The sequence below is a fragment of the Pleurodeles waltl genome, chromosome 3_1 (assembly GCF_031143425.1).
Source record: "Pleurodeles waltl isolate 20211129_DDA chromosome 3_1, aPleWal1.hap1.20221129, whole genome shotgun sequence".
NCBI lineage: Eukaryota > Metazoa > Chordata > Amphibia > Caudata > Salamandridae > Pleurodeles > Pleurodeles waltl.
In genome coordinates, this window is record NC_090440.1 from 1,973,950,483 (window position 1) to 1,973,972,866 (window position 22,384).

The following is a 22,384-nucleotide window of genomic DNA, read 5'->3' on the forward strand; positions in this document are numbered from 1 at the left end:
TTGATACCTCCCAATCCGGATTTCGAAAGAACCACAGCACTGAGACCGCACTCATTGCCACCACAGATGACATCAGGACCATGCTTGACGAAGGCGAAACCGCAGCGCTCATCCTCCTGGACATCTCCACGGCCTTCGACACCGTTTGTCACCATACCCTCCGAACATGCCTCCACAACGCCGGGATCCGTGGCAGAGCCCTTGACTGGATCTCCTCATTCCTCTACGGCAGAACCCAGAGAGTCCACCTTCCGTCTTACCTGTCCGAACCGTCCAAGACCATCTGTGGCATCCCCCAGGGATCTTCCCTCAGCCCAACACTCTTCAACGTGTACATGGCACCTCTCGCCAACATCGCACGATCCCACCACATCAACATAGTATCCTACGCAGATGACACCCAGCTGATCATCTCCCTCACAAAAGACCCTACAACCACAAGAAACTACCTCCACAATGGACTTCACGCCATCGTCAACTGGATGGAATCAAGTCGCCTCAAGTTAAACACAGACAAAACAGAGATCCTCATCTTTGGCAGCAATCCCTCCGCTTGGAACGACTCCTGGTGGCCTACCTCCCTAGGAGCCGCACCCACACCCACCACCCAAGTACGAAACCTGGGAATCATCTTGGACTCAGCACTCAGCATGACTCAGCAGGTCAACGCAGTCTCCTCTTCCTGCTACAAAACCCTCTGCATGCTCCGCAAAATATTCAAGTGGATTCCCGTCGAAACCAGAAAGACAGTCACCCACGCCCTGGTCAGCAGCCGACTGGACTATGGCAACGCACTCTATGCAGGAACCACGGCCAAACTACAAACAAAAATGCAACGTATCCAAAACGCCTCTGCCCGACTCATCCTCAACGTCCCACGCCGCGACCACATCTCTGCCCACCTCAGAGACCTACACTGGCTACCTGTATCAAAGAGGATTACCTTGAAACTACTCACCCACGCACACAAAGCCCTCCACAACACAGGCCTGGCCTACCTCAACGACAGACTCACCTTCCACACTTCAATCCGCCAGCTCCGCTCCACCAGCCTCGCACTGGCCTCCGTTCCCCGCATTTGCTGCACCACCGCCGGTGGAAGATCCTTCTCTCACCTCGCCGCCAAGACCTGGAACTCCCTACCTCTCCACCTCGGCCAGACACAGGACCTCCTGACCTTCAGGAAACGCCTCAAAACATGGCTATTCGAACAGTAGCTCCCCCCTCCAGCGCCTTGAGACCGTGACGGGTGAGTAGCGCGCTTTATAAATTACATGATTGATTGATTGATTAATTGAAGGGATCACTTCCACAAAGTGTTAATTTTCAGCCCGACTTCTGTTTTCAGCCGATAGCACTGTTCTCATTGCACCTGTGAGCCTATATGTTCAAATCTGCCATTGTGCTATTAATTGAAAAACCAGGACTGGCCAAAGTCTCCCTCTTGACATGGTGGTTTTAAACAGCTTTGCAAGAGATCAACTGGTCGGTTTTCCAAAGCAGTTGTCCAGTTTCCCACATGACAAAAATGTAATTCAATCGAAAACACTTTTAACTTGCCAGCTAGAATGTATCTCCAGCTATGCTCCGTTGTGACACCCTTGTTTTTATTTTTCTAAAGTATTCTAGAAGATTGAACTCTTCCTTCACTTTGAATGACCCAATTAAACTACAGTGTCAAAATCAAAAATTAGTGCCTAGGAAAGAAAAAAGCAACGACTGGGTGTACAGATTCAAAGATTCCACAAAGTTGCTCGAACCCTCCTCTAATCTTAACCAAACTGGTTTTCAGCCTGGTTAAGAGCCCAGGACTTGTGGGAATTGAAGTGAAAGTGTGAAGTAATATTTCTATTCTTAATTCAGGCATGTGCAGTTTACAGAGGCTGCTTTGTGACCAAGAATGCAATTTGCAATGTGACCTACATATTAATAGGCTGCGTCAGAAATAGCCCATTCACAGGAGGTTGCAAACAATTACTAATTAGGCATCTTACAAGTTAGAACCTCCGATGACTGGTTACTAATGTGAGGAAGGAGGCCTACAAGGAACAGCAAACACCCATCCCTGCTTTTGCATTCCCCACCCAAAAACTTTAAAAGAGGCCATGTGCGTTGAAGGAAAAGGAGATGCTTTTTAAAACAAAAACAAAAAAAAGTTTCCAATTTGAGAACACAATAGGAGGAGCAGACAGTGGTCGGCCAGACTATGGCTCCACCAACCAAAGCTGCTGACACAATTCCTAACGAGGACGCTGTCGCTGGGGAACTGCTTCCCCTGTATACATCACTTATCACCCCAACTCGGATCAATGGTTCGCGACCCTAATTATGGTCATAAGCCATTGATAATTTCATTGCAACCACCAAATAGGAGCGGGACAATTCTTCCATATCCTTTCCTGTTAGTAATTCGGACATGATCACAAAAGCAGGAATCAAAATGACTTTTGCAACTCATAAAATGACTATGATGCATTCTAACCATTAAAAGAAAATGTTTTGTGATCACAAACCCTGTGTTTTTGAATTGCAGGCTTTATGACCGCAGTAGACCCTTGTATACGAGACCCTATATTCTTTAACACATTGACAGTACAACCTACTTGGAAATGCCATTCAACCAGCATGGTCTTGTTTGTGTTTCCTTCGCCACAGTGTGTAACAAACGGAATACTTAAAGGGATGGGGAAGCAAAAGATTGGGGCTGTGGCGTACGCCATCGGTTACTACGCGATTGGATTACCAGTAGCATTGGCGCTCATGTTTCCAGCCAAACTTGGAGTACTAGGTATGGAAAATGATGGTAAATGTGACATGATCATGCAAATATATCTTTAAATTGCACGTGAGATTATATCTATTCTCCGCACTGTTGATAATGATACAGTATTTGTGACGGAAGATGCCACCCGCTCATTTCTGCATGGACTGTTATAATCCTACATTGCCCGGTCAGCTGTCTTTTTCAGTTTGTCCTGTCACATGTATGGCAACAGTTTCGTTTTTTCCCTTTTTCTCAAACTTAACTAGTCTCTTCCAGGTTACTCTTTCTGATGCCGTCTTTCCAATAGTTAATTAATTCACATGATCACTGGAGGTGGATTATTGGTGACATTCCTTTTTTAATGAATTAAACATCTCAAGATATAAATATTGGGGGTAATGGAATCGAGAGAATAATAACATCTCTTAAAAATGAGAAGATGCAGGTAGATAATAAGAGCTGCACCATAAAGGAAAGTAAAGATTGATATTAAAATGTAAAGGGAAATGTGGAGTTAAAGGGAGATGGTGTAGGGGGTAGCTACATACAATATGTGTAAATATGTGAAGGTTAAGTATTAAGACTAAAAGGACAGTTGGAAAATTTTAGATTAGGGAAGGCATGGCATACAGGTCATCCCCTGTAAATACAAAAAGGGAATTCCAAGATTCCAAGATTTATTTTGGAATACAAACAAATAACCCCTAAAATTAAAGCAAGAGTATGGTAACGAATCAGGTCCTTAGAATAACAACAGGAGACTTACTGCCTATGATTAATCCACCCAACAAATATGCTACTTATACTTTGTGCTCCTTATGACCACTGTAGTCAATTCAGCACCACCCGGCTACAGAGAGCAGCCCTATCTCTAACTGAAAGGCTCCCACTGCACCCTTTGTCTCCAAGGATGATGCTTGGGTGAGCTTTGCTCGACTAGAAGACCCTACCTTAAACAAGTGACCATTTGGAACCCTCATTTTATTTCAGCAATACCAGGGCCATTAGGTTCATTCTGAATGAATGATGGCATGGACTTTCCCCATCTGTGAATATCATCACCATAATTAGTAGTTGCCCATCTATCAATCTGTAGGGTATATGTGACACTCAGTGAGAGCCACTGTTGTGAATACCAGGTTATAAATCTGGTTATTCACTGCTCTGATATAGCAAAAGTTGGAAACCAAAGGAGGTAGCGGAAAGGTACAGTGGATGGTAAAATTAGGTGCCTGGGGCCAGGTATGTTTTTACATCTGTAACATGGTTTCTCTCATTACTTCCCTGCCCCTGCGTAGTAGTTGGAAAGCAGGTTCAGATGGCTTTGGGGGTCAAACATAACATTAAATTATAGATGGGTAACTGTGAGTCATGGGGATGTTTTTCACCTGGAGGTTCTGAATGATATCATGAACAACTCGTGCTTCGCTCTTGTTATCTATTAAATGTCACTGAAAACCCGTCAGAGAAAGAACATGCCATTATTCACTGTTACCCATCATTAAGTTTATGCTTTATTACTCATTGATCTGAAAGTGCTAACAACTGTTGCAAACACCTGAAGGTCTGTTTCTTTGGGGGTAAGTTAATTATGGTGTAATATGTCTGAATTCAGGAATAGAAAGCTCACAAAGAGGCACTCATATGCTTGTCATTGCTTTGATATAGTCACAGGAACGTGCCATTCAAAGTGTCTTCAAGGTTTGATAGTAGAATGTAGTGAGTGTATGAGTGCATACACTAAAATCATAGAAATGTCACAGATAATTACCCTAAAAACTTGACAGTCATTTAGGTTGATTAGGCTCAGCCCATAATATCTTAAGTACAATGGAATCAAGACAGAAACACATCCAAATGTATCAACCCTTGTAGAGCTACCTCTGAATCATAGCAGCAGAACGTTTTAGGCCCATGGAAGAGAAAATGGACTATAATACATCATCATCAGCTCATGATGGTCATCTTGAAATTTTAGCATAAGAACTACTGAACCACTACTGGTGAGGCAGAACCAAGTTTTCTTAGTATAGGAATGTTATTATTCCTTGCACTGACTGTATGAAGGATACAAGAGAGAAGGTATACCAGGGGAGCCATCACATGTAGATTCCAGTGGAGATATGCCATCAGTAACAACCACCACCCCACTAAACGTGCTTGCTGCCATCAGGCTCTTCCTCATATATAGGCAACCTTTTTTTTTTTTTTTTTATTGTTTTATTCATTTAAACACAAATCAAAGAAACATACATTAATACACCAGATCTCTCAACGAGAGGGTAAGGATATATGGGAACCATTACAAATCATATACCTACTGTGGTATCCCATATCGCAGACGTGTCTCTGCCAGTATCTCTCTCTGTATGCTGATATCAAGGGATCCGTTCCAAAAAAAGGCCTCCGCATCGGAGGAGCGCAAAAGTCCGCCACCCCAGAGTAGGGCAAGGACAGACACACCCAATGGTATTAATCTAACATCGTCGAGCAGGGAGAACTGCAGAAAATAACAGTTGCAAAAAACCTCTAAAAACAGGCAGGTGGAGTACACAGTCACATTGCGCAGGATTATCATACAACAAGGTAACTCGCATGATCCGGGGGGGTATGAAACGCGCAAATGGGAGACATCAGTCACACAGCACCCTCAGTCTGCGTCGCCAGATATTCATTTAGAGGGGCCCAGATATCTTTGGGGCGGGATCCCTCTGGCATAAGTTCCCAGAATACTAACAGCTGATCATGACAAAAAGCGGCATCTCGTAACCAGTCAGACCTACGGGGGATCTCCCCCGGCCCCAGCACATTGCGACTCTACGCTTAGCCAGGAGCATGAGGAGGCCCACCAAGCGTCTATGCGGGCCCTGAACCTCGTCCATATATCCCAACAGCGCTATCTTAGGGGAGAGGGGTACCTCCACCTCTATCATTTCAACAATCGACCGTCTTATCTCCTCCCAAAACTTATACACTTCCGCGCACTCCCATGGCAGGTGAAAGAAGCCCGCGTCCCGAGCCCCGCAACGAGCGCAGCATGTATCCGCTAGCAGCCCCATGGAATGTAGTTTCTTGGGCGTATAATATAGTCGGTGCAGAAACTTGAAATGCAGCAAGCGCAGTCTATAATTCGGGGACAGTGTCCTCATATGAGCACAACAGCTGCGCCACATTGCCTCCGGGATAGGCTCCCCCACATCTCTCTCCCATGCAGTCCTAGAGGGCACCACAAGACCGCTCCCCTGCTCCTGCACAGCATTATACAGCTTAGTTATCAACTTGGAGGGGGATCTCGCGCTACAAAGTGCCTCCAGAGCACGAAACTCCGAGGGAGCATCCGGCTCTTCAAAAAAACGATCTCACAGCAAAGCGCGGACCCGGAGAGCATAAAAACGCTGCAACGGGGTGCCATCGCAGTCCGAGAGTGCTTCAGGAATATCCAACAGCTGACCGTCCACTACCCAGTCTCCCAGCACCGTCAAGCCAGCGTCTCGTAGAAACCCGCGCACCCATCCATCACGAAACATCTGGGCATCAGCCACTGCCATAACAGGCAGCGATGGAGCAAAGGGTGCAGGCATCCCAGCCCGCTGCATCAACGCTCTCCATGCTCCCGCAGTGCAGGAGACCGTGTCAACTCCTCTAGAACGGGTGGGAACCTGCCCGCCGAGCGCACATACCAAGCCGTCAGGCCAGACAGAATCACTCTCCGGTGGAAGGTGTGGCATATAACGGGTCGGATTCAGCCAATAGTACGCCAAATGCACCTGTGCACAATGATAATATAACTCCAGGTCTGGGGCTGCCAACCCGCCCCGCTCGAATGGCAGTGTCAATTTCTCCCAAGCGATGCGGGACTGTCGCCCCGCCCACGCCAGCCGAACAAGCGCAGATCTCAGGCACCGGAAATAGGCCCTAGTAAGTGGAAGGGGAAGATTCACGAATAAATACAAAAATTTAGGGAGTACCACCATCTTGGCTATAGCAATGCGACCAGTCAGCGAAAGGGGACAAGTTTTCCAGCCCTCCACCTTTTCCTCTAGCCATGTCAGCGCTGTCCCATAATTGGCAAGCCGAAGTGATTCCGCGTCGCAGCACAGGTGTATGCCCAGATAACGCACCGGCCCATCTGCCCAAACCAAAGGGTATCGCGAGTCAAATCTCTCCACGCTAGGGGTTAGTGGCAGGATCATTGATTTCGACCAATTAATAGTGACCCCAGAAAAGTTCCCGAAGCGAACAATTTCATCTAATAGGATGTCTAATTTCTGCCCCGGGTTTCGCACGTATATCGCGATATCATCTTCATATAAAGATATCAAGACAGGGCGTTACCGGAACTGTAAGCCGCTATTGCGATATTTCTGTCGCAGTCCCGCCGCCAGAGGCTCCATCGCAGCCGCGAAAAGAAGCGGAGACAGCGGGCAGCCCTGTCGCGTACCCCGCGAGACCAGGAATGGGGCCGATACACCTCCGTTAAGGCACAATCTGGCAGTGGGCAGGGTATACAGCAACCTGATCCAGTTCACAAAACGCACGCTGAGACCCACTCGGTTCAGAAGTGCAAACATATATTACCAAGCCAGGGAATCAAAGGCCTTAGCTGCATCAAGAAACACTGCAGCTACATCATCGTCTGCCTCTAATGATCCCAGCACCGCAAAGAAAGTACGCAAATTATGGCTCGTGGATCTCCCAGGAATAAAGCCTGATTGATCCGGAAGCACCATCCTAGAGAGTAGTGGCTGTAGTCTAGTCGCTATCATTTTTGCAAGAATCTTGTTATCAATGTTTATCATGGAAAGTGGGCGATACGAATCGCATCGTGTCGGGTCCTTCCCAGGCTTCAAAACAGTTATTATTAAAGCCTCCCGGAGGGAGGTCGGGAGTGACCCGGACGCCAGAGACTCCTCATACACCTCCAGCAAATAGGGAGCATATTCTTTATAAAAAGCAGGGGTTAAACCATCAGTGCCCGGAGACTTATCTCCGGGTAGGCTTTGAATCGCCGCCGCCACCTCCTCTACTGTGAACGGCATATCCAGATACATCCTGTGTGCCTCCTCAAACCATACTATTGCAATGTTCTCAAAATACTCCTTCATATCTGCCTCCCTAAGACCCACCGGTGGTGCGTATAGCTGCGAGAAATATTTTGCAAATACCTGCATCACGCCTCCCGATCCCGGTCACCCTGCCACCCTCAGTATCTATCACCTCAGTAACATAATTACTGGCCCAGGGGCTACGCAACAATCCCGCTAGTGTCCTCCCGGCTCTTTCACCCTCACCATACCTGCGAGCCTGTGCATGTCTCCCAAGGAAGCATACCTCTCTTAGAGAGGCCTCCTCATATAGGGACACCTCACGCCTGATTTCGGCAAGTACCTCGCTTGACCATGTCACCTCTAAGCGCCGTTCCAGATCGCCAAGCCTCCTTTCGATATCAGCCATCTCCCGCCTTAAAGCTTTCACTATCCCATGTTGCTTTGCAAGACACACCCCACGGATGACCACTTTAAACGCCTCCCATACAGTGCCGGGGGAGTCCACCGAACCTCGATTCTCCTAAAAAAATAACCGAACAGCCTCCCGTACTTCCTCTCGGAAGATGTCATCCCGGAGAGCACCGCTGGGCAGCCGCCACATCACCATCGGTTGTAGCTCACTAGGTATCGCCAGGTCTAATACCACCGGAGAGTGGTCTGACAGCGTACGGGGAAGATGGTCTACTGCTCTGGTCCAAGCCTCCACATCTCTAGTGCCCAGCCATTGATCAATACGGGACCAACTGCTATGGTAGTAATTCAAGCAGGTGCCCTCACGCACTCCTATATGTCTCTGCCTCCACAGATCCACCAGCGCACCGCTATCCATCACTGCTGTCAAGCATCTCGCTGAAGAAACATGTTGCATCCTAGCCCCACTCTCTCGGTCCAGCCAGGCATCTAGGACTACATTAAAATCACCGCCCCAGATCACAGCTCCAGCTCCCAGCGACTCCACTAGGCGCCATACCTCCAGGAAAAACCCCGGGTCATCCACATTCGGCCCATACACAGCCACTAGCCGGCAAGCCCTGTCCAACAACACTCCACTCAGTATTACGTATCTGCCATTGGGGTCAGAAATAATTTCGCGCGTACGCCACTGCAGCCCCTTACGGATAATGATTGCAACCCCACGAGCATAGCTAGAGTACGTAGAATAGTGAGCCTCCCCGACCCAGCCAGCTTTCAGCCTGCCAACCGTCGATGCCATCAGATGCGTTTCTTGTATCATACAGATGTCAATACCATGACGCTTAACATAAGCCATCACCAGCCGGGCCTTTCAGTTATCATTAAGTCCCCGCACATTCCATGTCAAGCATCTCACAGCAGAGGTACCATCATCCCCCATCCAGAACCGCAGTCATACAACACTGCACATGGACACAGCTCTCCACCTGCCAAGAACTGAACAAAAATGGAACCTGAAACATTCCCCAAGTAGCCCCATCCTCCCACCACCCACCCAGGCCCCCCAATCGGACCCTCGTAGTGACCCACCCAACCAACCCTAAAGCCCACCCTGCAAACATAAAACAGGTAGTAACCGGACTCATCCGTGGGGGCAGAAGCCTGCCAGTCGACTCTCCACCCAGATGTTCTAGGGGAGAGGGGCCACGGGCAAGCAGCAGCTACACATCAGGGGCCAGATCGCTGAGCGGACCCACCCGCCCCCACAGCTTCAGACGAAATGGTGTCCCGCACATGACACTTAATCATTGTCACTGAGAGAGGCGTCCTCAGCGCCCACCCCCCCGACCTCCCCGCCCCCGACTGCTTGGGTAATCGTCTAGCGAACTTAGTCACCTGCTTTGGATCCGAGAAGTACAGCACTTTGCCTTCATGTCGCACCCTCAGTTTAGCTGGGTATAACAGGGCAAACCCAACTCCAGCCTGGCTGAGCAGGCGCTTTGTCGGTAGGAAAGCCCGCCTCTGGGCCTGTACACCTGGGGTATAATCGTGAAAAAAGTTAATTTCGGAGTTCTTATATACTAGAGGTCTTTTCTCCCTAGCTAACCGGAGCACAGTATCTCGGTCCCTATAATTCAATAGTCGTGCAATAATTGGACGTGGAGGAGTGCCAGGAGGGGGGCGAGGGCCCAAAGAGCGATGTGCCCTCTCAATCACCAGCAGCCGAGAGAGCTCGCCAGCAAACAGCTCTTGTAACATATTCTCGACAAAGTCCTCCATGCGGCCCATGTCAGTTGCCTCCGGCAGCCCCACGATACGGATGTTGTTACGTCGGGACCGGGTCTCCAGGTCCTCATTTTTGTTTTGTATCACCTCCAAGAGGCGCTCCATCTGCGCAATCTGTTCTCTATCACCACTGCGCGCATCCTCTATCTCAGACGTGCGAGTCTCCAGAGTCTCAAACCTGGCATCGTGGTCATCCACCCGGGCTCTGATGCGGTCAAGCCGCTCCGATACATGATCCAGCTTAGCGTCTATACCTGCCAAGCTGGTCTTAAGTTCCATGAACATGGATCTCACAGACATCTCTGGAGACTCCCCTTCGGCGTCTGCATCTCCAGGCTGGGAGGCGGGGCGGGCCCCGCGTTTTTCTCCTCCAGAGAAGGAGAGTTTAGCCTGTCGCTTATCTGGCTTGCCCATCTTGCAATACTTCATGAATAGTGGAACTAGCGCCAGTCCAAATGAACCTAACCAAGACTGCGGGTCTCTGTCACCGAAAATTCACCTGGCCGGCTACTTCGTTCTCCTCACCAGGCCACCAGGCGGTCCCCAGGCATACCCAACAGTCTCTTCACCTCCCAGGTCAAATCCGTTTCCAGTATATGGGTTCCGCAAACCCCATCAGCAGCAGGGAGTTCCACACAGCACAGGAGGAAAGGGGGAGGGGGGGGCCAGCCGGGCACCAGATTCCTAAACCAGTATGTTTAAGCCCCACGAACCAGGGGAAAACTCAGGAGCATGGTGCCGTACCAGCCAGGGCCCCCGCCCCCCGCCTCACCCCCCGCATCACCCCCTACCTGGTTCTATGCTGCCAATGCAGTGCAGGGCTCCCGAAGCAGTCCGCAGGTCACCAGCAATGTTCGTATGTAGGCAACCGGGGGCCAAACCTAGGTCCCCCCAGGTCGTCTCTCCACCAGGCCCTGAATTCAGGCCTTCGCCTCCTCCAGTCTCAGCGCGCTCAGAGAGCGCCTATTATCGACCGGGCCCCGCGCGCACCTGCCGGGGGCCCGGGAATCGGAAAGCCCGCAAGGACTCTCCGGTCGAGAGTCGGGAGAGGCCCAGGGGGCAGGCACCCCCAGCCGCTGCACACACCAGGAGCCAACAGCGAAAGAAGGGAGGGGGGGAGCCGCGACCCAAAGCGGCCGCCAATCAGGCTCCCCGGGATCTCCCGCACTCCCGTCTCCTCTCCCCCCGACCGGGAGCAGCCGCAGCGTCTCTCCTCTCCGCACACACTGCAGGAGTCAGCGCGCGCGGGCGACCGCCGGCGCCGGGCCCCACTGCACGAATCCAGCCCCCGGGTGCCCACAGCAGCCAGACCCGGCTCGCGTACCCTCGTTGGGGTCCCCAGGGGGGAGTCTCAGGGGTCCGCTCCTTTCACCGCCGCCTGCAGGATAAGTTATATCGCATAAATTGCCCGGCCCCGGCAGAGCCTCGCAATGTGACGGCCATCTTGCCCGGTGGCCAAGCCACGCCCCCATATATAGGCAACCTTAAGTGATGCATTAATCATTTTTAGAAGTATCACAGGCAATGGATTCTGTTTCACAAGCTACAGGATTCAATTCAGTCACAACCCAAAATATTCAGTTCTTCAAAAATGGAACAAGCATTTGCAAAGCCAAGTGTTTGGCCTTGTGAAGCTGGGACAAAGGTAACATATGTATTTCTTTCTCACAAACACGTGCCACAAAAGCATGCTGTTGCCGAAGGAGGAAAGCAATAAACTTGCAAAGAGAATTAAATGTAACCACTACATACAATTTATTTGAGTGCTTCATAGCAGGCAGGTGTACTCAGAACAGGTATTGAAAAGCTGTGTGATTTACTCAAAATATGATTTTCAATAGTTCGAAGAAAAGGTGCACTGCTCTATATGAATAAAAGAGGTGAATAAAGAACCACTTCACAATGAACTAATGAAGTGCATTTCAGACTCCTGTGTGCAGGAGACTCCAGCTGTTCAAAGGGCAAGATGCCTTTAAGGCACCATACTTACCGACTTAGGGCATGACTTCTAATAATGTTGGTTCCCTTTTCCCTAGGTCTATGGTCCGGCATGACGGTCAGTGCTTTTATCCCAGCCTTCTTCCTCACCATGTACATCTTAAGAGCCAATTGGAAGAATATAGAAGTGGAGGTAACTCATATCTGTTCCTTTATTGTTTAACATGTTTGTAAATAATTTGTAGGTAGATATAAAGTTACATCTTTGACCGATGTGGGCTTAAATAATTGTGTATATTTCTCAGAATAACACTGGGATATTTTTGTGACATGGTGTGAATGTGAATGGTAGTATTGAAAAAATGAGATTTAGGCCCTCAGTATGAACTTGACGGTGGAGACCCCCATGCTGGTGGCGGTAGAAATTACTGCCACCGGCATGACGGTCTCAACCGCCACATAATGAAGGCAGTGGGGACCGCCACAGGCGGCCTTCCACCACTGCCAGGCTACAGCCCACAGGCAGCCTGACAATGGCGGAATTCTTCAACTGACAGGGCAGCGCTGCTGTCAGCGCTGCAAGCAGCGCTACCCTGCGGATAAAGAACTCTTGTTCCACCAGCCATTCCCTGGTGGGTTAACCCGCCAGTGAAAGGCTGGCAGAAGGGGTGCTCTGGGGCCCCGTGCAGTGCCCTGTTGCGCAGGTCAGCGCCCGATTTATGGGCAGTGATCTGCGCGACGGGTGCTGCTGCATCCGCTGCACATCAGCATTGACGATGGCTCCATGTGGAGCCGTCGGCAATGTCCCGGCCCAGCAGAATGTTTATTAATCGGTCGGCCGGGTCTAAAGGGGGCTGGAGGTCTGTGATAAGACCAACAGCATGAACATGGCGGGGATTCCCGCCTTGTTCATAATGACCCCCTTAATCACCATGCTGATGGGTTTGGGACATAAATGACTGACTTCTAATCCCCGATTCTCCATTTGACCAGCCAGTTTCATTATTCCATTCCATTTACTGTGTCTCTCCCTCCCTGTCTCCTGTATATTTTGTATGTGTAGTGTTTGTAAGCTTCAGTCATTATACCTACTTATTGCTGCTAAACTGTCCATTTCATTAGGGCTTGACCATTAGACAAAAAAACTGTCATTATGTATTACCCACTTGAACAAAAGTATGTAATTTTAAGCAAATAAGTGTGTGTCTCTTAATGTCAATAATAATTGGAACACTCATAATAAAGTAAATAAAATTTGAGTATTTCCATGAGCTTGAGGACTCCATATCCCAGCATTCAAGGCCCCGGGATGTGGTCCCTGCACCAGCTGTCCCCCATCATCAGCACTACATAGTGTGAGCACCATTCCCACAGCATGAGAGTTTCACAAATTTGAGGACTCCATATCCCAGCATTCAGGGCCCAAGGAAGCGGTTCCTGCACCAGCTGTTTCCCATCATCAGCGCTACATATCTCGAGCAGCACTCCAGCAGCCCCAGTGTTCCATGAACTTGAGGACTCCATATCCCAGCATTCATGGCCCCAGAAGGCGGTCCCTGCACCAGCTATTCCCCATCATTCGTGGTACATAGTTGAAACAGCACTCCTGGAGCACAGGTGTTGCACGAACTTGAGGAGTCCATATCCCAGCATTCAGGACCCCAAGAGGCGGTACCTGCACCAACTGTTCCCCGCCATCAGTGCTACATAGCATGAGCAGCACTCTCGCAGCATGGGATGCAAGTGGGCCGCACATGTGTGAAGCCCGGGCAAAGGATGGGCCCCTCTTACATCCATCAGTGACAGGAAGAGGCAAGGCAGGGCCGCACGCCTTGGTCCTGCTTTTGTCCTACAGATTCTTCTCTGAAGTCACAAGTGGTAGGCTCACATTGGAGACTGTGGTGACAGCGATACTAACTTATTGCCCCTACAACATCTACAGCCCACAATACATATATATTATATACCTGACCTGATTAAGGACAAACCTAGGAACTAACGTATCAACATTTTAAGGATTTAGGACTGGTCGAGTTGATACTGCCTGCCCCTTTATAGGGTTGTAACACCTCGAGGGGACATTGTTCCTTTGCATTTTAACATCGTGTTTGCTCTGATATATTTGAGCTGTTTGTTCTCCTTAGCAGTGCCCTTGGACTAAGGTTGTGGGACTGCAGACAGAGGTGCTGTGCTGCTAGTAGCCAGCAGTGCACAACCACGTAAGGAGTTTGCAACAAAAAAATTGGTAAAAGAAAGGCTACTGAAGCTGCGTTAGGTAAGGGGAAAACACCAAAATAAGGAAAAGTGCAGGGGAGAATTGTACGCTAGATGCAATTGATAGCCTAATCAAAGAGATCGAGTCAATTTTAAGTACCAAGCGGAAAGCGGCTAGTGCACATACTAGCAAAATCACACCTTTCTAAAAGAATTATGGTGGCGTACATCGTCCTGAAAAAGGTGGGTGCAACACTCATGCAGATATGATACATCAAGCCATTGAACCTCAAGGACTAGCTGAATGTAACATTTTGGTAGACACTACACACCAACCTGCAGTCCACCCAGGATTAGTAAATAGCCCAAGCGGGACAGAGAGGACAGAGCAACCTAGTGGTCCTAATGTAGTATCCTCCTCTGAAAGTACAGAAGAGGGAGGGGGAGTCATTGTGGTACCTTGTAAAAATAGATTTGCATTATTAGTCTCATTGGAAGAACACACGTCAGTACAGCACAAACTCCAGCACAAAGCCAGAACATTATTGCACAGGCCCTTGACTAGACCATCGACCAATCTTTAGCTAGCGCTGGTTTATTTGGTGATCCCCAAGGGAGTTCTAGTAAAGTACATACAAAGCAACCCTAGAAAATACGAGGTAGCTGATCTCCACACCATACTCGATGCTTTGAGAAGAGGTTGCTGATCTGAAAGATATTTTTGGGAGATTAGTAGTTCAGTTTAGTAATGCTGGGTTTACACAGGGAAGTGAAGCACCAAAGCAAAGCATTGAACAAATAGGGAACACACAGAGCCTGAAAATAGGTAATATAACAAAACAACTATTTAGGTATTCTACAAGGACTGCACCCAAAAGTGTAGACAGCATTTCTTGTATGCAAGAACTTCGTAATGCCTCTAGAGATAGAGTGAGTAATTGAAATGTAGGTACTAGGACAATGAGAATTCCCCAATTAAATGAAAGGTGGAAGCATTGGGGCGGGGGGCAAAATAATAATAGATCATGTTTCACAAACTGACATTTTGTCAACTCTCACAATGGATATGATACATCAAGCCATTGAAGGGGAGAAACCAGAATCAAGAAGGGTGGGAGCCCCCAAACATCAAGACATGTAAAAATGATGGTCAACCATATACAAAGCCCAACCTAGTAGGCAGCTCCAATAAATCCCTCAGACTTTGGGGGATTATAAAGTATGCATAATTAATGTCCCCAAATTAAAACAAGAGGATTGAGAGTATGAAGAATCCCTCAAGAACAAGGTAACACATTGGGTTAGGCACAAGCAGCAGTGCCTGTCAATACTGTATTACGTGCTGATATAACTAAAGTTGTACATTTACCCAATTAAAATGAACGCTTGGACGATATTACCCTATTGCTAACATTCAAGAGTCTAGTCGATGATTTAATTACTCTAGTTTTAAGAACCAGTTCACCTTCATATTCCTCAATTAGGTTTAAGCTGTTTAAACCAAACAAGGATGGTGGTAAGAAGTCCAATACAACTCTACAAATGCTTGTACAGCTTCTTATGGTGAGAGAGATTTAGAATCTGTGGTTTGACTAATGAGATCTAAGACCCCAGGTAAATGGAGTTGGGATCATGCACAGAATCACTCAAATTCCATCAACTCTATACAAGATAATTCAACCTTTGAGAGCTCTTCTTGCACGACCCGGGAGGCTGATGGGTTGTCAACTGTTTTAGACCATGCAGGTTTCATTTATGCCAAGGTCTCATCTAGTAACCCAAAGGAAGTAATGAAGTCTATTGTTTGCTGGACTATCGCAGGCATGAAGCAGAAATTGATTGATCCAGGTTGGCAGTAGTACATGGATCAGTTTGACTTCTACTTACACAAGAAAAACTTGGCAGACCAAGCCTCCACACAAGCTGGGCTATAGGACTTTTACTGTTGATGCAGTCTCCTCGTCAAGAGGTAGGCCTTCAGGGTGACTGGTAATATGTGTCAAAATCTCTTTGAATGTAACAATGGAAGACTTGTTCCATCCATAGACATACTTGGATTAAAGATAGGAACTAGGAATCGTCTTGAAGTGTATCTGTGTAATGTTTATTTCAGATGCAGAATGGCTAGCGTTAGTTCCATAAGCCCTAAAGCAATAGTCCTCAGAGGTGGAGACTTTCATTGTAGGTTTGAGCTGCTAATAGGCTTGGAATCAATTTTTGAATAAGAGGACAGGGCAAGAGAAAATTCCCCTCTAGAGGTAGACACTATCGGTCCATGCACGGTGGCTTCTGTACAACTAGCCCATCTTGTGGGAGATCACGGATTGCGCACCTTCAATGACAGGTTGGCAGGTAATAGAAAGAGTTCCGTTACTTTTAAAAGAGGTGATAATGAATCCAGAATAGAATACGTGTTGGTAAGGGCTGTAAAATGGAGCAGCCTTGTAGATTTTAAAGTGGACAATAGAGAAGAGAGTGACCATGGACTGATGTGCCTGTTACTGTCAAGGGCATTGTTCAAGTCTCGGAACCAGAACATGCCAGATAAATCTATTCAGACCATTATTAGTAACAATTGTGGGTCAGTTGAATGGCCATCTAAAGTGAACAACCACAACACCCTGACAGGGATATACAACACGTTTACTAATGCTTTGTTACCCTTTGTAGATGATCTGCCCTCAAACATCCCTATACTAACTAGCCAACATATCTTGTTCAAGAAAATTAAACCATATTTGACCAAGCCTGATTTGAAACACCCTAGTACCAGTACATCTAGGCACCCACCAAACAATCCCTGCTATACAAAGGACTGTCAAGAAGCTAAGAGGCGATTATTAATGGCCTTCAGGTTAAAAATCATGGAGGCAGTGAGAGAAGCAAGAGAGAAATATAGAAAAGTGCTAGGTCAAGCTGAAAAAAATTGAATGAGGATATTTTGATTGATCTGATAATAGCTGCCTGTTAGAAATGGGGTCTCACGTTGGAAGAGGTATACACCCTTGTCCAAGTAGGGACCACAATCCTAGTCAGGGTAAGTCATACACAATCCAAATGATCCTGTGCCCAACCTCTGTTAGCTTGGCACTGAGCAGACAGGCTTAACTCAGAAGGTAATTTGTAAAGTATTTGTGCACTAAATCATACAGTAACACAGTGAAACACCACAAAAATACACCACACAGGATTAGAAACATAGATAATATTTATCTGGTTAAAATCAGGTCAAAACGATAAAGGTTCAAAAAGCACAAGTTGAAATATCACTTTTGCAAGTTTAAAAAGAGTCTTAATTCTTAGAAATCAACAGTTGTCTCTTGATTGCACGAAGTACCCGGTTTGCTTAAAAAATAACACACACGGAGACCGCAAAGGAGGAGATGCGTGGAAAAATAAGATGTGTGTCGGATTTTCCAATGCTGCACAGACGTTGCATCGTTTCTTTCCATGCTGCAAGAGGCTTGCGTGGTTTTTTGGCGTTGCAGTCTTGGTTCCGCACTGCAATGCGGGTATCTTTTTGACACCCAAGGATGATGCAGGGGAAATCCTTGGCATGCTGAAAGAAGTCACAGGCGTTGCGTTGATCTAGTAGGGCGATGCGTAAAATATATGTTGCACGGCAGGCGCTGCGTTGATTTTCCAACCAGGAATCAGCTGCGTCGTACCGGTTTGGCTGTGGGTCAATCCGGTAGGGTGATGCATTGAATTTTCTGTCACAAGGATGGTGCTGCATCGAATTTCCAATCTGGAAGTCGGGCTGCATCGTTCCGGTTCAGCTGTGTGGCGATTTCTCGATTGCAAGGCAGGTTGTGTGTCGTTTCTGGCAGGCTGTGTGTCGATTTCCATTACATACAACAATGCCCTAACGGGGGAAGATCGACAAATTAATTATATATCATAAAACAACATAGGTGAAAACAAAAAAACTATTTATTCATATAAATATATATATATTCTTTTATTTACTTATACATAAATATCAACTTAATATATTCATCCTATATGGACAAACCATCTAGTAAAACAACATACCAAATGACAGATAGTGTGAGAAAAAGTGCTTGTGATAGATAGAAAGAAGAATACATATTCCAATGAATCAAAAACCTATACAAAAAACATTAAAAACAGTCGGTTGGTTCTTTTCTGTTTGCTGCATTAACTCCATTCCAAATCCTCAGAGAGTCTAAATCAATTCCTTTAATCCTCCAAAGATCCTCTGCTGAAACCCATCCAGACTATGATATATCCGTCGACGTTTCGACCCCTCCATACCTTGGGCCAAATCCCAGCTCCACAATGGGTTTTCTTCAGGACTAGTACGATGGGAGTCCCTAAAACACCACAACAACTCAATCAAAAACCATCACTTATATTCTAACCACCTATGTTGTCTAACGAAATTGATCAAAACTTACCTTAAATATATCCTCAGACTTCTTCACTTCTTTTACTTGTCTACTTATGAGGAGATCATATATAAAATAATAAACCACATTACACCATTTACCATCACAAAAACAACCCAATCTATCATATTCTAACCCTTCCAAATGAAAGCAACAAGAAAATCACCTACTCACCTAATTTTAAAATATCATTCCTCCTCATATACCAGGTCACCAATCAATTCCAATGCACTCTAAAACAAATTAGCCAAACACAACACATTATCACATACCACTCACTAAGTACCAATATCAATCACTAGAACATTAATATAATATCTTCACATTCCTTCACTTGTTAATACCACTCAATAAATATTCATATAATATCCTCTTCCTATATTTCTTACAATAAGCACTAAAAACTTATGATACAATTACCAAACATCCCATTCCTGCACTTCCCAGATTACTAAATTAACAATCACAACATATCCTGTTACACACCAAGGTAACAAGCCTCTCCATATTGCTCCCCATGTGCAGACAAGTAAGCCTTCATATAATAACTATTTATCCTTCTTTCTGTTAACATGCAATAACTTCTCAAAACAATTCCCAAAAACCTCACAAAACTTAACATCTCCTTCTTATACCAAACCACATGTCGATTTTCGGCACACAAGGAGATTTCTGAACAGATTAAGGTCCTCATTATGACTTTGGCAGTCTTCCATGAAGACTGCCAAAGCCGCAGGTGTCAGGAGACCGCCAGTGCTGGTGGTCTCCTGCCTGCCATATCACAGGTACATCTGGATTTCCATCACACTTCGGGTGGAAATACAGCAGTAGTTGTGCTGGCGGGTGGGGGCGCTCTGGCGGTTCCCCCACTGGCCCCACTCCTCAACTAGGACACAGCCTGCCATAACATGGGCGTAATATGGCATGGCAGTGTACTGCTGGCGGGGCGCTGCTGGCAGGAGAAGCGCCCCATCCCGTTCCCTGCCGGAAGACCTTCTCCCGGAACAGGTAAGGTGATTGTCTGACAGGGGAGGGGGGTGGGAGGGTGGGGGGTGTTGTGTGTGGTGTCTTGCATGTGTGCATGAATATCTGTATACGTGGGTGTATGCGTGTCTGACTGTTGGAGTGAGTGCCTGTCTGCATGTAGATGTGTTTGCATTTGAGAATGTTTGGATGGGTGTGAGTATGCATGCATGAATGCATGCATTAATGTAGTTGTGAATGCATGTATAAATGTTGTTGTGAATGTACACATGAATGTAGTTGTGAATGCAAATATGAATGTAGTTGTGAATGCGTGCATGGATGTGTGTGACTGGATGCGTGTATGTAAATGTAGGTGAATGGGTGTATGCGTGGTGCGTGTCGGTCTCTGTGTGCATGTCCGCGGGGTGGGGGTGCTGTGTCAGAGGGGGTTGGGGTGCTGTGTCAGAGGGGGTGGGGGAGGGGTGTGCTATGGCTGGAGGGGAGGTTCTAGTGCTTGCTGGGGGGCTGGGGAGCCATGTACTGGTGACAAGGAAGGAATGCCCTGTCCCCGGTAGCCCTTCTGCCATGGTTTTTGTGGCGGTGCTACCGCTGCGGAAACCACGTCGGTAGGCCGGCTTCTAATACTACCGGAGATGATCATGCCATGGCCATGGCATTATGACACTCATAATGTGCAGGTCTGCCAGCCACCCTGTTGGCAGTGAAACTTGCAACATTTACGGCAGTCAGAAGACCGCCAGGGTCAAAATGACCCCCTAAGTCTTTTTGGCCCTGAGACTTCAGAAAACAGGAGGAAAGCTCAATCCAAGCCCTTGGAGAGCACATCTCAGCAAAGTCAAAGGTCAGCAGGGCAGCAGTCCAACAGGAGGGCAGCAGTCCTTCTCAGCAAAGCAGTCCAGACGAGTCCTTTGGGCAGCCAGATGTTTCCTCTTGACAGATTGCAGGTTCAGGTCCAGAGGTGTCTGGGTTGGTGGGGTCAGAGACCCCGTTTATTTATCAAAAAATGCCTTTAAAGTGGAGGAGAGTTCAAAGAGTGGTTTTGAAGTGTACAAGTTCCCCTTTCAGTACACGTCTTTCTGCCAGGGTGCCATTAGGGGGTTGGCAGTTCATTGTGTGAGGGCAGGCCATTAGCCTTTGAAATGTAAGTGTCAGGCCCTCCACCCTTCCAGCCCGGGACGACCCATCCAGTATGCAGATGAGTGCAGTGTCCTGTGTTTGTGGTTGTCTGAGTGAAATGCACAAGCAAGCTGTCAACTAACCCAGCCCAGATGCTGATTGGAGACAGGCTGTAAGGCACAGATGGATTTTCAGTGCAGAGAAATGCTCACTTTCTAAAAGTGGCATTTCTAAAATAGTAATATAAAATCCAACCTCACCAATAAGCAGGATTTTCTATTACCATTCTGGCCATACTAAATATGACCTGGTTACACCTTTCTGATCAGAATCTACCACTCAAACAGTCTATGAGGGTAGTCCAAATGCTATCCTATGAAAGGAGCAGGCCTCACAGTAGTGGAAAATGCATTTAGGAGTTTTCAACTACAAGGACATATAAAACACACATGCGCATGTCCTGCCTTTTACCTACATAGCACCCTGCCCTATGGATTACCTAGGGCCTACCTTAGGGGTGACGTACATGTAGAAAAAGGGGAGTTTAAGGCTTGGTAAGTACTTTTAAATCCTCAGTGGAATTGGCAGTGAAACTGCACACACAGGCCTTACAAAATAAAAAAAATAGAAGGCCTGAGACAGGGTTGAGGGGCTACTTATGTGGGTGGCACAACCAGAGCAGCAGGGCCACTAGTAGCATTCAATTTACAGGCCCTGGGCCAATGTAACTCACTTTATTAGGGCCCTACAAGTAAATCATATATGCAAATTGGAAATGAACTAACGTTACCATGTTTAAGGAAGAGAGCATATGCAACTTAGCACTGGTTAGCAGTGGTAAAGTGTGCAGAGTCTGTAAACCAGCAAAAAATGTGTCAGAAAAGTGGAGGGAGGCAGGCAAAAAGTTGGGGGATGATCACCCCAAGGCTGTCAGGTCTACCACTGCCCAAAATAAAGATAGTGTCATATTCTGGAAAATAATTGCGTATGGAAAGAAAGAAAGCTCCACTAGTGAAGATCATTATTTGGAACCCGGCACTTGAAGTAGACAGTTTACCCAAGTGTATTCTGAAGCACTGGGACCCTTGCAATACTTGTAATGTCTACCTGATCTGATATGGGGCGATTTGAACCAAGTTATAGCGTACGTCCCCAATTTTAGTTTAGAAGAGACTAGACAAGCAATGGATGTGATAAGGCCAGGGGAAGCTCCAGGCCCTGATCAAATACTTTATGACCTTTTGAATCATCATAAGGCAGCATAGATTCCATATGTAAATCTCCATGGTAATGCAGTGGCTTCTGGAGCTCCAGTGCCAGGCACCTGGAGAGGGCCTAAAATAGTTCCTATTTTTTAAAAAGCCAATAAGCAAGACCCAGCAAACTATAGACCTATCAGCCTAATAGATATTTTACAAAAAGTCTACGCTAAACATCTTCTTTTCAGGCTTAGTAACTGGATAGAAGAAAACTGCATACTCTCTCCATACCAAGCAAGCCTCAGACCAAGAGTGAGTACTACTGATCAGGTCTTTAGACTTATATGCATAGCGTGGAAATACACTAAACTGAGGGGAGAGCACCTCTGCATAGCTTTTGTGGACATAAAAGCAGCCTTTGACCTGGTCCCGAGGGGGTTATTATGGAATTAATTGTAAACACAAGGTGTTCTGCATGAGCTTTTGTGACTGATAGTTAGTTTACAT

At 47.0% G+C, this 22,384-nt stretch overlaps 1 protein-coding gene across 2 annotated transcripts in view; it reads left to right on the top strand.

Moving 5' to 3' along the window:
- The window catches only part of LOC138285875 (multidrug and toxin extrusion protein 2-like), a 724,302-nt gene that overhangs the window by 664,260 nt on the left and 37,658 nt on the right, over positions 1 to 22,384 (top strand). For both annotated transcript variants that reach the window (XM_069226367.1, XM_069226366.1), the window contains exons 14-15: positions 2,656 to 2,788; positions 12,048 to 12,142. In XM_069226367.1, coding sequence (XP_069082468.1) covers positions 2,656 to 2,788; positions 12,048 to 12,142 — 228 coding nt within the window. The remainder of the gene's footprint in view (positions 1 to 2,655; positions 2,789 to 12,047; positions 12,143 to 22,384) is intronic.